The 14,830-nt window shown below is 40.3% G+C and overlaps 1 protein-coding gene across 1 annotated transcript; it reads right to left on the bottom strand.

Moving 5' to 3' along the window:
- Positions 1-9,086: 9,086 nt before the first annotated feature.
- Positions 9,087-11,362, bottom strand: LOC113175286 (testis-expressed protein 13C-1-like). The gene is made up of 2 exons (XM_077793610.1): positions 10,762-11,362; positions 9,087-9,199 (listed from the first exon to the last, which is right to left on the bottom strand). The coding sequence occupies exons 1-2, from the start codon at positions 11,360-11,362 to the stop codon at positions 9,087-9,089; spliced, it is 714 nt and encodes a 237-aa protein (XP_077649736.1).
- Between the last annotated feature and the right edge of the window lie 3,468 nt (positions 11,363-14,830).

Below are 14,830 nucleotides of genomic sequence, written 5' to 3' on the forward strand. Positions count from 1 at the left end.
TTTCTACTCAAATCTAGAGCCTTTTTGAAAGGGTTTCAAAAAATTTTTTAACTGGGCTAGGGTTGTGGTTTAGTGGTAGAGCACTTGCTTAGCATGAGGGAGGCACTGGGTACAATCCTTAGCACCACATTAAAAAAGAGATAAAAAAAAAAGACCTGCCAGGCATGGTGGCACACACCTGTAATCCCAGCAACTCTGGAGACTGAGGCAGGAGAATCGGGAGTTCAAAGCCAGCCTCAGCAAAAGTGAGGTGCTAAGCAACTCAGTGAGACCCTGTCTCTAAATAAAATACAAAATAGGGCTGAGGATGTGGCTCAGTGGTCAAGTGCCCCTGAGTTCAATCCTCAATACCCCCCCCCGCCCCAAAAGTCCTTACCTGCATATTTCAAGTTCTCCCTTCATAGTCTTTACCCCCACCTTACTTTGCCTACTACTTTCTTGTACTCTGCACTTCAGCCATACTAGCCCCCTTGCCACTCTTGAAAGACTCTAAGGGTGCTCTCATGGTCAAGGCCCTTATACTTGCTGTGCCTTGCACCTGGAAAGGTCTTCCTCCAGCTCTCTTCATGGCTCTCCCTTTCACTCCTTTCACCCCAGCCAAGTTCCTTGTCGAATGAATATTCCATGACCACCCTGTTTAGGATAGCACTCCCAGCCACTTTCCATTCACCTTATCCCTTTTCATTTATCATTATCTGACATTGTTAATCTATGTTTTTCACATTTCCCACTAAAAGGTAAACTTCATGAGTAGGATTTGTTTCTTTACTTACTACTCTGTCCCAGTTCCTAGAACAGTGCTTGGCACATAGTTCATAGGACAAATATTTTCTGAATGAATAACTCATCATCTCATTTAAAAACTAGACATTTATTAAGCACTTAATGCCTTATTTCATCAAATCTAAAATTCCATCAATTGTAAGATTAATACTGCCAATTAAACTGTAGTCATGGAAGGCCTACTGATTTCAAAGATGTTAAAAATGTGAAAAAAAATGTGCATTTTGGAATTGCTATGTACCAGGAACTGTGGAGAGTGTTGTACATGGATATCATCTACTATCAATAATTAATTACTGATCAATTAACTAATAACTGATCATATATCATCCAAGCAGTCCAGCCAATGCCTTTAAGCCTTCTTTTAGTATAACTGATTCTTGTGTCATTTTCAATTCCAAAAATAAGCCAAGTGCTATATAGTATAGCATGGTGGGTATGTCAAAACAGAATTTGAATCTTGGCTCTCTCAAATATTGCAGTGTTTTGTGACATTAGACAAGATATTTAACCTATCTAAGCCTAGGTTTCCCCATCTCTAAATGAGAACACTATTTTCTATATTGTAGGATTTTAAAGAGAATTAAGATACTGCTACCAAGTACACAGTAAGCAATAAATGTTAGCTTTTAAATAATATCAATCTGAATCTTATTCCTAAAGATGATAAATATCAGATGTTTAGATAATATCATAGAAGAACAAAGTGGAGAGAGAGTGTAGGGCTCAGATAAAACCTTAAGGAACAGAAAGCTACTCAAACTAGGTTAAAAGAATAAACTGTTAAGTTACAGGGTAGTCTCACAGAATCTAGTTGAAGGAAGCACATCTGGGACTCAAAGGAATAGAGAATTAAATTTTGAGAGAGAGTATACAGGTGATGACTACCAAAAAAGTTCAGAAAAATATGAATAATGATGAAACCACAGCTAGAATGGCTGTATAAAAAGTCAATAACAAATTCTGGCAAAGGATGTAAAGAAAGGGGAATTCTCATATACTATTGATGGGAATATAAATTAGTACAGCCATTATGGAAAGCAGTATGGAGGTTGCTTGAACAACTATCAATAGATCAACTAGATGATCCAGCAAATCCACTATGGGGTATATATTCGAAGGGAATGAAATCAGTATATCAAGGAGACATATGACCTCCAATGTTCATTGCAACACTATTCACAATAGCCAAGAAATGTTCATCAGCTGATGAATGGATAAAGAAAATATGGTCCATGTACACAATAGAATATTATCCAACTTATTTTTAAAAATATGAAATTCTGTCATTTGCAGCAATATGGATGGAACTAAAGGACATTGTATTAAGTAAAATAAAATAGACACAGAGAGACAAGTACCATGTGTTCTCACCAGCATGTGAAAGCTAAAAAGTTTATCTAATAGAAGTAGGAAATAGAATAGTGGCTACCAGAGCCTGGGAAGGATGTGGGGAATGGGAAGATAGAGAATGGTTAACGGGTACAGGGGTGCAGTTGGATAGGAGGAATAACCTCTAATGTTCTATAGCATAGTAGATTAGCTATAATTGACAACAATTAATTGAATATTTCAAGATAGCTAATAGGATTTTGGATGTTCTTAACACAAAAATGATGCATGAGGTGATTGGTATGCCAATTACCCTGATTTGATCACTACATACTGTATAGTAAAATGTATTAAAATGTAATACTGTATCCTATAAATATTTACAATTGTATGTCAATTAAAAAATTTTAAATAAAATGTGTTCTTAAGATTAAGAAAAAGATGAATAGTGAGTACTAACTTGCACTGCATTTACTCAAAAAGCTGGAAACAGCCGGGTGCAGTGGCACATACCTATAATCCCAGCAGCTCGGGAGGCTGAGACAGGAGGATCTCAAGTTCAAAGCCAGCCTCAGCAACAGCAAGGTGCTAAGTAACTCAATGAGACCCTATCTCTAAATAAAATACAAAATCTGGCTGGGGATGTGGCTCAGAGGTTGGGTGCCCCTGAGTTCAATCCCCAGTAACCGCCCCCCCCGAAAAGGTGGAAACAAATATTAGGTGGGTATAAGAATACCAACAGCTCACAGGGTAAAACAGTATATACACATATATACTGTGTGTGTGTGTGTGTGTTTGTCCAGTATTTGTTAAAGATGTTTTTTCAGATCAGTGGAGAAAGAATGGAATATTAAAAAATGATGCCGAGATACTAAGATACTAGATTAATTATTTAGTGAAAAAATACATTTAGACACCTACCTGTCAACACCAAAATAAGTTCAAGTATGATTAAAGAATTAAATTTTTAAGGTATAAATATAATAGACTCAAATATAGATGGCTGTATATATTATTTCCAGGAAGACCTATGGATAAAAGGAAAAGAAATAACAGTTGAAAAGATTTTAATATGTAAAAATTAATATTTCTAGCCATTATAATGCCATCAGACACAAATTTAAAAACAAATGTAAAAACAAGAAAAAAATACTTGTATCTTAAGTATGACAAAGGGTTAGGATAATACCCTATCAAATACTGACAAAACAAGATAAGATGAATATTCCATGAATGACCTAGAATAGAGGTTTTAATAGATAAAAGAAATACAGATGGATAAGCAATGTGAAAAATGTTTTGTCTTCCTAATAAACAAAAGCAAATTAAAATAAGATACCTTTCAAACCAGCTAACGTATTTTTAATGATATAATATTCACTCTTGGCCATGGTACAGAAAACTGTGTGTTAATATAATTTTGAGAGTGAAAATGAAAATTTGGATACAGTTAAAATGCCCAATTGGATAGAACTAGTTAACTATATTATAAAACATTGACATGACAGAATGTTACACAGTCACTTAAAATCACATTCTCAAGAATATGAGAACACTGTCATGTCTTACTGTTAAGTTAAAAAAATGAACATTGAAAAGATATATGTCCCATTCTGGTTTTGGTAAGTAAAACTCTGTCTCTACCCCTGTCCTCCTCCTGTATTATAGTTTGGATATGAGTTGTTCCACAAAAGCTCCTCCTAATGCTGGATTATTCAGAGGTGAAATCTTGAAAGGATGACTGGGTGGTAAATGTTGGTAAGTGGAGCATGACTAGAGGAGGTGTCACTGGGGTCATGCCCTGGAAGGGTGCATCTTCCCTGTGCCTCCTTATCCCCACTCCTCTGTCTCTGCTTCATGGCTGCCTTGAGGTGAACTGCTTTTCTCCAATGCATCCTTCAGCCATGATGCTCTACCTCATCCTGGGCCCGAGAGCAATGGAGTCAGCCATCTATGGACTGAGAACTATTAAACTGTGAGCCCCAAATAAACTTTTCCTCCTCTAAGTTGTTTTTGTCGAATATTTGTGTCACAGTGATGAAAAAGTTAACACCCTGCCTCTCTATATAACTGCTCTACCATCAGAAAAGTGTTTCTCCCTATGCCTATACTTTCCTACATGCTGGGTAGAGTTCACTACTGGAGGTTCCAGATTGGAGCCAGTACATTTGAGGCATCTATAAAAGAATTTATTCTTTTTTAAAAAAATTATTTGGGGCTAGGGATGTGGCTCAAGCGGTAGCACGCTTGCCTGGCATGTGTGCGGCCTGGGTTTGATCCTCAGCACCACATACAAACAAAGATGTTGTGCCTGCCGAAAACTAAAAAATAAATATTAAAAAATTCTCTCTCTCAAAAAAATAAAAAAATTATTTGTATACATATTTTTAGTTGTTGATGGACCCTATTTTATTCATTTATTTATATGTGATGTTGAGGATCAAACCCAGTGCCTCATACATGCTGGGCAAGCACTCTACCATGTATCCACAACCCCAGCCCAAGAATTTATTCTTTATTCTGTCTTTTGTGTGTATATATATATATATATATATATATATATATATATGTAGATTTTATATGTAAAAAGTAAATACATCAAAGTACAAACAGCAGTCACATCCAGGTTTTCAATTTATGGGTGGTTTTAACTGCTTTTCATAGTTCTGTATTACTGAATCCAGTTTGCTTTGATAATCAGAAAGTTCTTAGGACAATGATTTCTTTAGAGTGGGTTTTGAATCTCCTTGGTTCGTTCTTGCATTCTTCACATGAGTAAGAGTTGCCTCAGGAAAGAACAAAGTCTTCACTTCTACCTGATATCAAGACAGTCTTCATTTGAAACATGTTTTTATCAAGAAAAAAATTCTGGGGCTGAGGCTGTAGTCAGTGGTAGAGCACTTGCCTAGCATGTGTGAGGCACTGGGTTCAACTCTCAGCACCACATATAAATGAATAAAATAAAAATAAAGCTCCATCAACATCTAAAAAAATATTTTTAAAAAAGTAAAAAAGTCCTTTGTTTTACATGGATTATTAGTACAGTCACCTGGCCCTAATCCTGTATAGTCCTCACCCTGAAGAGATGCAGAAGCACACATTTTTGGTCTATTGTTGCGTTCTATGACAGGTAAGAGGTGCTTCTCATCCTTACACCTTTCCATATGTTGTCTGTGGATGCCTTTACAAGAAGGGTCTAGGTTGGAGCCAGTACTTGAAGTTGTGAGAGACAAACAGGAGTGGAATTGTTGATGGCAAGGGCCTCCATGGGGGTGTGGGTAGGGAACATGCCAACCGCCACATGTTTCTCTGCCTCTTAATTTCTGTATCTGAAGGTTTTGCAAGGCCAACACCCCTAATAGTCATGTGCGCAATTCTCCTTGCACCACTTATGTCCTTTTCTGGTACCAACTCTAGCAACGAAGCTTGATGCTTTCACCACCTCCACTCACTTCCCTTTTCACCAGAAGATTCTCTGCAACTCAAAGTCCTTCCACTATTTTCACAACTGTGGGTCAAGGTATTTATTGGCAGACACTGTTAACTGTTATTAATTATTAAGGGTAAAAAGTTAAGGCATTGTGCTATAGTAGAAAGAGCATGGAGTTCAATACCAGGCAAGTTGGGATTGGAATCCAGGCTTCACTAACTCTCAACTTTGGATAAGTGTTTGAGTTGCATATCTGTAAAATGGAGTCAAATATTTTTCCTGAAGAACTTTGTGGGGGTATCTATTATACTTATAACTTATGTAGCTGTGGAGATCACTGTATGACTTCATTTTTGCAGTGTTACAATGATATGCTTGAGGCAAGCAAACTTTATAAAGAAAATAAGTTTATTTAGCTCTCAGTTTTGGAGTTTCAAGGGCATGGCACTGACATCTGTTCAGCTCTGGTTAGGGCCCCGTTGGCTGCATTACTTGGCTGGAGCACTTGTGTGAGGAAGAAATCTCATCTTGAAACAGGAAGCTAGAGAGTGACTCGGGCTCAGGCTCAGGCTTCTATAACAAATTGCTCTGGCAAGAACTCCAGGAAACCAGTATCCCTTTCTGAGGGTGATTCCCCCAGTGGTCAAAGGACCTCCCACTAGGCCACCTCTTAAAGGTTCCACCACCTCTCAATATTGCAACCCTGGGTACCAAGCTTTTAACACATTAACCTTTGTGGGGACAAACAACGCCCAAGCCTTAGCAGTCACCAAAAGGATATCTGCCATAAAGTCTCACATAGTAGACACTCAATGATATGAGTAGGCCCTCAGTGAATACCACTATATCCATTACCTCATCATTACAGAACAGAACCCAGAGGGCAGGGAAAGGAGCCAACACTTGTGGGGGCTTGGAAAAATTCAGTAACTTGTTTGAGGTCACACAGCTAGTGAATAGCAGAGCAGGTGTCTGAACCAAGTTCTCTGGATTCAAAACCCAGGCTCTTCCAACAGACATCTCACTGTCCTTACCTTCTTGTGCTCAACCCAGAATTAAGGGAGAATCAGGCAGTTTACCATGAAATATGTCTTCATACAAAATTGGGTAATCTCATCAAACTATATACAAGTTAATACACAGAACTACAGACATTCTAGTGGACATCAGAGTGTATCGTGAAACCCTAAATAAGCCAACCAGAATGAGATCTAGGGTGATTTGTTCACATTACACTAGGGATTAAAGCAAAGGTCCTGGTGGGGAGGCTGAGTTGTGGCTCAGCGGTAGAATGCTTACCTAGCACATGCAAAGTGCTGGGTTCGATCCTCAGCACCACTTTAAAAAAAATAAACAAATAAAATAAAGGTATTGTGCCCAACTATAACTAAAAATAAAAATTTTTTTTAAAAAAGATCCTCAAATTTCAGCTAAGCCCAATTTCCAGCACTGCTAGAGACAGAAGAGGAGGAGCCTGAGAATTTGCATTCATAACGAGTTCCCAAGTGATCCTGATGCTGCTGGGCCATTAAAAACCACATTAAAATGTACCATAATACTCTCAAATATCATCTGTGTCTCATCTTCCTCAAATTCCAATGAACTATCAGTACATACAAGAATATCACAAGGGCTGGGGTTGTAGCTCAGTGGTAGAGTGCCCGCCTCTTCACATGTGAAGCTTTGGGTTCAATCCTCAGCACCACATAAAAATAAATAAAAATATTGTGTTCAACTACAACTAAAAAATTTTTTTAAAAGGATATCACAAAAACATACCCTAATTCAGAAGATCTAGCTTTAAGATCTGATGTTCCTGATGGACCCTTTTGTCTATAACACTCCCCTCCCAAGTAACCAAGGCCCTTTCAATATCACAACTCTGAGGAAAGTGAGAATGTTGTTGAGGTAGGATCACTTTTTATTCTCTTCCCCCATTCCTGTCCCTATTCCAAGTAGGTAACCAGCATCTAACCCTTTTTGCCTCATGAAATTTTTATCTTGTGACAGTCTAGAATTAAGAGCACTTTGATAGGATTATACATAGGATGGAGGGGATGGTCATGCCTTGGAGGGCAGAAAGGCAGGAAGGAAATTTCTGTGCATGAGATATCAAGGGACATTGGGGAAACAAGGCTTCAGGAAAATGACTTCTGCATACAGAGGGAAGCTATAGGCTTTAATGATCAAGTTACACACAGAACTACAGACAGGTAAGACAGACAGTAACTCCCTAGGCTTTAGGGATCAAGCTTAAGCAGAAGCAGCACCCTCCCACCTAAGTCCCCTTTCCCCCCACATGCCCCACCAGTCCTGCAGCAGCAGACATGCCCACCTGAAGGGACCATGTGGACTTGGATAGTGAAGGCCTCAAAGAGGTGCCTCCAATTCTTGGGTGACTGGCAAGAAGAGAAGGGGCCCTCTAATAGGAAATGAGATTGAAATTCCCTTCACCTTACTCAGATGGAAGGAAGGATTTAATCTTCCACCTCCCACAAGCCTTCTATACACACTACACAGAAGACATGAGACAAATATAAACTCTTTATTACTAGTTAGGATCAGAAAACCCCCAACAATGGTTGATCTTGGCGAGCTGTGCTGGATCTCCAGGGGACCTCTGGGAAACCTGTTCAGAATGGCACCTCCCACTCCCTGGGCTCTACCCTGGCTCCTCCTTGCTTTGCAGCTGTCTTGGTGAAGCAAAGAATCTGCAGATAACAGTGGCAGGCAAGGGGCCCAGGGGCATTCTGGAGATTGCTGGCCTCCTCCAGTTCTATTTATAGTCCAATTAGTCCTTCCAAGAGAAGCACCATACACACATAGTACCGCAGCCCTGAAGTCTGTCTTTGGAATGCATTTTGTTTTTCATCCACTGTTCATTGGAAAGGAACCTGGGATGGGGATAGTCGGGGGCTGAGGACTAGAGTATGTAGCAAATACTTCCCCCAGTACTGTCTTTTTACAACACAGCCTAGTGATCTTTCAGGCAGGCTGCATTGCAGCCAGGAAAAATAGATGAGCCTCAAGAAAGGAAATCAGCAGAGGATCAGAAAAGCCCTGCCTGTCTTTTTGCCAGGATACTTTCCTGATTTTTTGCCACTGCTCATTCATCTTCTTTGGGATTAATGTGATAAACAATTGGTCACTCAAGCCCTTTCATGAAAGTGTCTTTGACATGCCCCCAGAACCACAAAAGTGAAACCTTTTTTTTTTTTATCCAAAATTGGATCTTGATGTTATTTCAATTGGGTTTATCCAAAGGTCACATTTCATGCAAGACAAAGGGGACAACCTGATCCACATATCTCAAATTAGGCTCGCTTTTGTCATCTAACCAATCTCACCCAACGGATTATAATGTGTACACTAGATATTAACATAGTTATAGTTTCTAACACATACTAGGCCATTGGTAACTTTTTGTTCAATAAACTAATGAACGAAATTAAACAAATTTGCTACAATCTCTAAGATTACCATTCTTCTCTCAATTGGACTCTGCAATGTCAACCCTTTTCTCCAACAGAAGGATTGAGTTCTAACAAAATTGGTCTGCTCTGTCTTGTTCCAAAATGTGTGCCAGAATGTGTCCTTCTCCATGATGCCTTCGTTCTCTTTTTAGCTCCAGCCAGTTGAGGTCATAGGTGAAGCCTGCTGAGAGCCAGAAGTGTATATCATGAGGAGTCACACACTGGGAGCCAGAGCTTCTTCAGCTTCACCCAAAGTTCCTGGAGCTTAGAGACACAAAAAACAGACACTATGAATGTTATAAAAACAAACTGAGAAAAAAAATGTGAACACTGCTCCAATCTACAGTACAACAATAACATTGTCAGGAAAAAAAAAAAAACAACACCAGTGTTCCTAGAACATAATGTATCTTATGTTCTGAAAACATTGTTATTCCCAGCAGAAGACCTGGTGTTATGGAAGAAGGAGGTTAAGGAGAGTACAGAAAGGAGAAAAAGAGAGTGTTCTACAATATTAGCTTCTTCAGAATGTTAACCAACAGCAGCCATCCAGAGTCCACCTGTGAACTTAAATGCAATTGGAGAAATTTTCCTTTCAAAGATTAATTAACATATTTAGCAGAATCTCATATTTTTCAAAAATAATACAAATTATATACACACATGTATGATATTAAACTCTCTCCAGTTCGTATTAATGTGTTAAAAATGGTTATTGCAGGTTGGTGATGTAGGCAAGTGGTAGAGTGCTTGCCTAGAATTTGGGATGCCCTGAGTTCGATTTCCAGCACTGAAATAAATACTAGTACTGCTTGATGGTGGGATAATGAAATTTTTGTTTGGGTTTTAACCTTTTTTATGATGTAAATAAAGGAGATCTTTTTATTTGAAAGGAGCCTCCAAAAATTGATTTATCTTTGGAATATATCTCCATTCTTTTTCTACCTCCTTGAATTCAGTAGGGAACTTGTTTTGGTGAAGGCTTCCCACCTCACTGGTTATCTAGGTTTTTTTCTTACATTTATAGCAGGCCAAATATCAGGAAAAATGAATCATACTTTACATCTCAGGCAGTCCCAAACCCTCCTTCTGATGTCTGAACAAGTTTCTCCTCTTGCTGGGTTTCAAAGGCTTTCTTATCTTTTGGCATTCTGGCCATCTGTCCCTAAGGCTGTTGTTTCCTTGGCTTCAGTTAAGCTCAGAGAAGTCTACAGAAGTGAGGCCTCACAGGACTTTCCTCCTGGGTTTAGTACCCTGAGGCTTCACAGGACTACTCCCTGACCTTGGCTCCTCTGATCCCACCACTAAACTTAAGTCCCGAATGAGCCGACTGTGGGCCAGGTGAATAGATGAACCCACTGGGCATCTGGACTGCAGCTCCAGCCACTTCTATTGAGATTAGTCTGGGTGGGGAGGTGTTGGTCCTGGGAATGCCAATGGGAATGGTGTGAAGAATGGCACTGGGACTGGGTGCGGTGGTGTACACCTGTGATCCCAGCGGCTTGGGAGGTGGAGGCAGGAGTTCAAAGCTAGCCTCCGCAATTTAGAAGGGACTAATCAACTCAGTGAGACAATATCTCTAAATAAAATACAAAACAGGGCTGGGGATATGGCTCAGTGGTTGAGTGCCCCTGAGTTCAATCCCCAGTACCAAAAATAAATAAATAAATAAACCAAAAACAAAGAATGCATTGACAGAGGGGGGTTGAGCAACCTGGGCCCAAGTACAATGGAGTGCCATACCTGCTGGGGATGCCATCTGGGCCTCAGACTCCACATCCTGCGTACCCTGCGACCCTGTGGCAAGCGCCTCTCTCCGTCCCCCTGCATCCACAGGCCATGCCCCAATCCTATGCTGCTCATCTGGCGACTCAGGAGCGACTTCCTGGGACAGCTCCAACTGGATCAGCCTCTCACGCAGGGCGTCGCGCTCCCCCAGCGCTTGCTTCAGGTCATCTCTGGCGCTATGCAACTGAGAAACCACGTCGTCCCTCTCCTCACGCAGCCGCTGCAGTTCCGAGGCCAGAGCCCAGGCGGCTCCTTCACACTCCTCCACCTGCCCCCTCAGCCGCCTGACCCGTCGCGCCTGCTGCTCCCGCTGCCTCGCGGCCACTCGCACCCCAAGGGCCAGGGCACTCCAGGCGCACGCCCTCTTAATGGCGCGCGGCACCTGAGGGTCGGCCACGACGGACTGCAGTTTGTCTTCCACCTCGTTCCAGGGCCGTGAACGGAAGGTCAGGTAGAAGTCTGGGCTACCACCATTACTGAGCACCTCTTCATTGATAAACACCACCACCTCGCTGTGGCGGAAACCGCTCCTGGGGTCTCTGAAGTCGACGGCCATGGCCGCTGTGGCCTAGTCAGCAGAGCTGCCTCCTCTACTGTAGTAAGCCTTGGGCTACCAACTGGCCCACCTCTCAATTCCTCTCTCTGTGGTGTTTCAGTCCCTGCCCAATCCTATAGCCTCTTCCTTAACCTCCTACCCCCTGCTTTCTCTACACAAAGCCCCAAGCCTTAAAACCAGTTCTCTCTCACATCAACCCCTTAGGCGCTAAAGCGTCAACGACTTAGCACGTCACAGATAATGGATACTGAGGCTGGCCGCAAGGCCTGCTGGGACCAACATTCCTTGGCAGAGCTCTTCCTGTCAGTCTGGTATTTGGGCTGCTGCTCTACGGGGCAAGCTACATGGGGCACTGCGGAGAGTGCAGAGAGGACCCCTGTTTCCAAGAGTTTCTGAAGGACAACACGCAGCTACATAGTATGGATTTCTAACCTGGTGAGGTAGGAGAGTGCACGGGTGCACTCTTTGGCTCAACTCCCTCTCCCATTACTCTCAGTTGCTCTATCAAACCTTCTATACAGTCTCGAGCTGTGTGCACTGTTCCCTTCTCATCTTAAGCAAATGACCTTGGAGTATTGCTTGTCAAGAAAATCAAGGGAATGAGCTATGAAGGCCTCCAGCTTTCCTTGCTAAGCCCTATCTCCAATGCTCCAGATGTCAGTACTTCCTGTTCTATTTTCTCAGGGGTTTTAATGCATCTATTTCCCTCTTGACTTTCCTGCATTTCCCTCATGTCCTGTGTTACTAGATATGCCATACAGTAAATCTGTTATAGTTCCTTCCATTCTTAAAATAATTTCCTCCCTCTAGCCCATGTCTTGCTTTTCTCATCACCACCTTTTTATTTTCATTAGGAGAATTGTCTGTGCTATGTCCACTTCACTATGTTCCCTCCACCATTCAACCTACTGCACTTTAGTTTTCACCCCCAATGCTCTAGTGAAAATTCTAAAGGTCTTCAGCAGTTCCAACTTTAGTAGATACACTAGTGGATACTTTGAAAGTTAGTTCTCATATCATCTTTTAGCAGAGTGCAGTGGTGTTGAACATTCCCTCCATTACACTCTATCCTGTCTTAGTTTCTGCAACATCAAATTCTACTGATGTTCTTCCTTTGCCTCTGGCTTATCTTTCTCAGTTTCTTTGAACTCCTTGTTCTTCTACCCAAGGCTCCAATTTTGGTTTTCTCCAGTATCATCTTCAGATCCCTCTTCTTTTCATTCTCTGTGTTGTCCTTAGATGTGCTTATTCACTCCTGTAATTTAAAATGCTACCTCTATCACAACTCTGTATTTCCAATTTAGACTACTTTCTTGGTTATCAGATCCATAATCTTTTGTTCCTTTGGCAGACAGTTATTGAACACATAATAATTTTGCTTGAAAAAAGTGGTGAAAAATATTGAAAAATCCCTAACCCTCATGCTATTATATCCTATTGATGAAATAATAAATGAAAAAAGCCAAACAAGTAAGCAAGATATTTATAAATTGTTATGAGTGCTGAGAAGTTAATATACAAGGTGATGTGAAAGATTAGGACTCCACAGGGGTTTGAGATTGTTGTGTGTACATAAGAAGTTCAGAGGAGCTGCAGTTGTAGCTCAGTGGTAGAGCACTTGCCTAGCTTGTGTGAGGCACTGGGTTTGATCCTCAGCACCACATAAAAATAAATAAATAGGTCTGGGGATATAGATCAGTTGGTAGAATCCTTGCCTCACATGCAAAAGGCCCTGGGTTCAATTACCAGCACCACAAAATTAATTAATTAATTAATTAATTAATTGTATCATGTCCATCCACAATTTAATTTTTTTTAAAAAGGTTAGAGAAGGTCTCTGAGAAGATGACATATTATATGAGATCTATAATTCCAGTGTCAAAAGTCTTTGTGCAGAAAAAGCTTCACACATGCCAGTGAGACCAAAGCATGATAAGTTAGGGAGAAAGCCAGGCATGATGGTATACACTCTGTAATCCCAACATCTTGGGAGGCTGAGGCAGAAGGATCACAAGTTCGAAGGTAGTTTCAGCAATTTAGGGAAACCCTGTCTCAAAAAATGAAAAACGTGCTGTGGATGTAGCTCAGTGGGAGAGCACTTTTGGGTTCAAACCCCAGTAACAAGCAAACACACACACACACAAACACACACACACACACACACACACACACACGGAGAGAATGGAATGAGATGCTATTGGAAACAAAGGTGTCATCTCACATGGCCTCAAAAGCAATATTAAGGTGATTTAATTTTATTCTAAGTGTGAGAAGCTGAAACTATAGTGTTTCTATTGGTAGTATCATTAGATCTGAAAAATTTTACTCTGGATTTTGCATGAAAAAGAGATTATATGGTGTCCAGAGCTACAACCTGCAGTAGCTGTTTCAGAGACATGGTCTGTGATGTCTCATAACAACCAGGATGGTGATATCAAGTAGAACTTCTGGGACATATAGTTCTGGAGCACAGAAGAGAAATTGGGTTGGAAATATAAATTCTGGAGTCAGTAATGAATTAGTGGTGTTTGCCAGTCATAAACCTAAATGAGAACCACTAGGGAGAAGAAAGTCATTTAGAGATAAGTAGAAAACAATGGACTCAGTCCTGGAGCATTGCAAATTTTAGAAACACAGAGTACAGAAGCACAAAAATGATTCTGTGTTAATTCCTATGTAACTGTGTGTGTGTGAGTGTATTACCTTTATTTTATTTCTTTTTTTATATGATGCTAAGGATCAAACCCAGCGCTAGGCAATTGCTCGATCATTGAGCTACAACCCCAGCCCCCCTATTTAACCTTTAAAATCAGATAATTATGGTGATATATGCTATTTCAACCACAGAACAATATGAAAAGCTCTGCAGATTATTTTGTGTAGCCATTTTAATAATCAATGACAAAAATATATTCTCCTAAAGAATGCTATTGACCCATTTCATTTATAAATATTGCTGCAAAGAGATTACACTGGCATTTCTGTGTCACTTTTGGTTAATGTAAGAGTAATTCCTTGTTGTGATTTATTTTTTTAATTTTCTTGCAGAGCTAGAGATTGAACCCAGGGTCTTGTACCTGCTAGGCAGGCAAGCACTCCCAGCTCTTGTGGTGTGATTCTTGCATTATACATGAAGTAGAATAAGATTTGAAGATGTATTATGATAAGTTAAAAATGCATATGATAAGTTGAAGATGTTTATTCCATGCCATAGAAAAAGACGGACAGTTCCCCAGTTCATTTTTGTGAAGTCAACAAAATTTTGATAGCCAATAAGAAAAATAGTGTATACAATAATATAGTTTACAAATACTGACAAATATAGTTTACAAATATCTGCAAAAATTTTACATAAAATATCCAAAAAGGTACTGTACCAGTGTTCCTGTGGCAGATATTCTTTGTTAAATCAATAGAAAAGTTTTCACTTTTTTGCTAATGTAACCACTACATTGCCCAGACAGTGAT

Source organism: Urocitellus parryii, chromosome X, assembly GCF_045843805.1.
Source record: "Urocitellus parryii isolate mUroPar1 chromosome X, mUroPar1.hap1, whole genome shotgun sequence".
Lineage (NCBI taxonomy): Eukaryota > Metazoa > Chordata > Mammalia > Rodentia > Sciuridae > Urocitellus > Urocitellus parryii.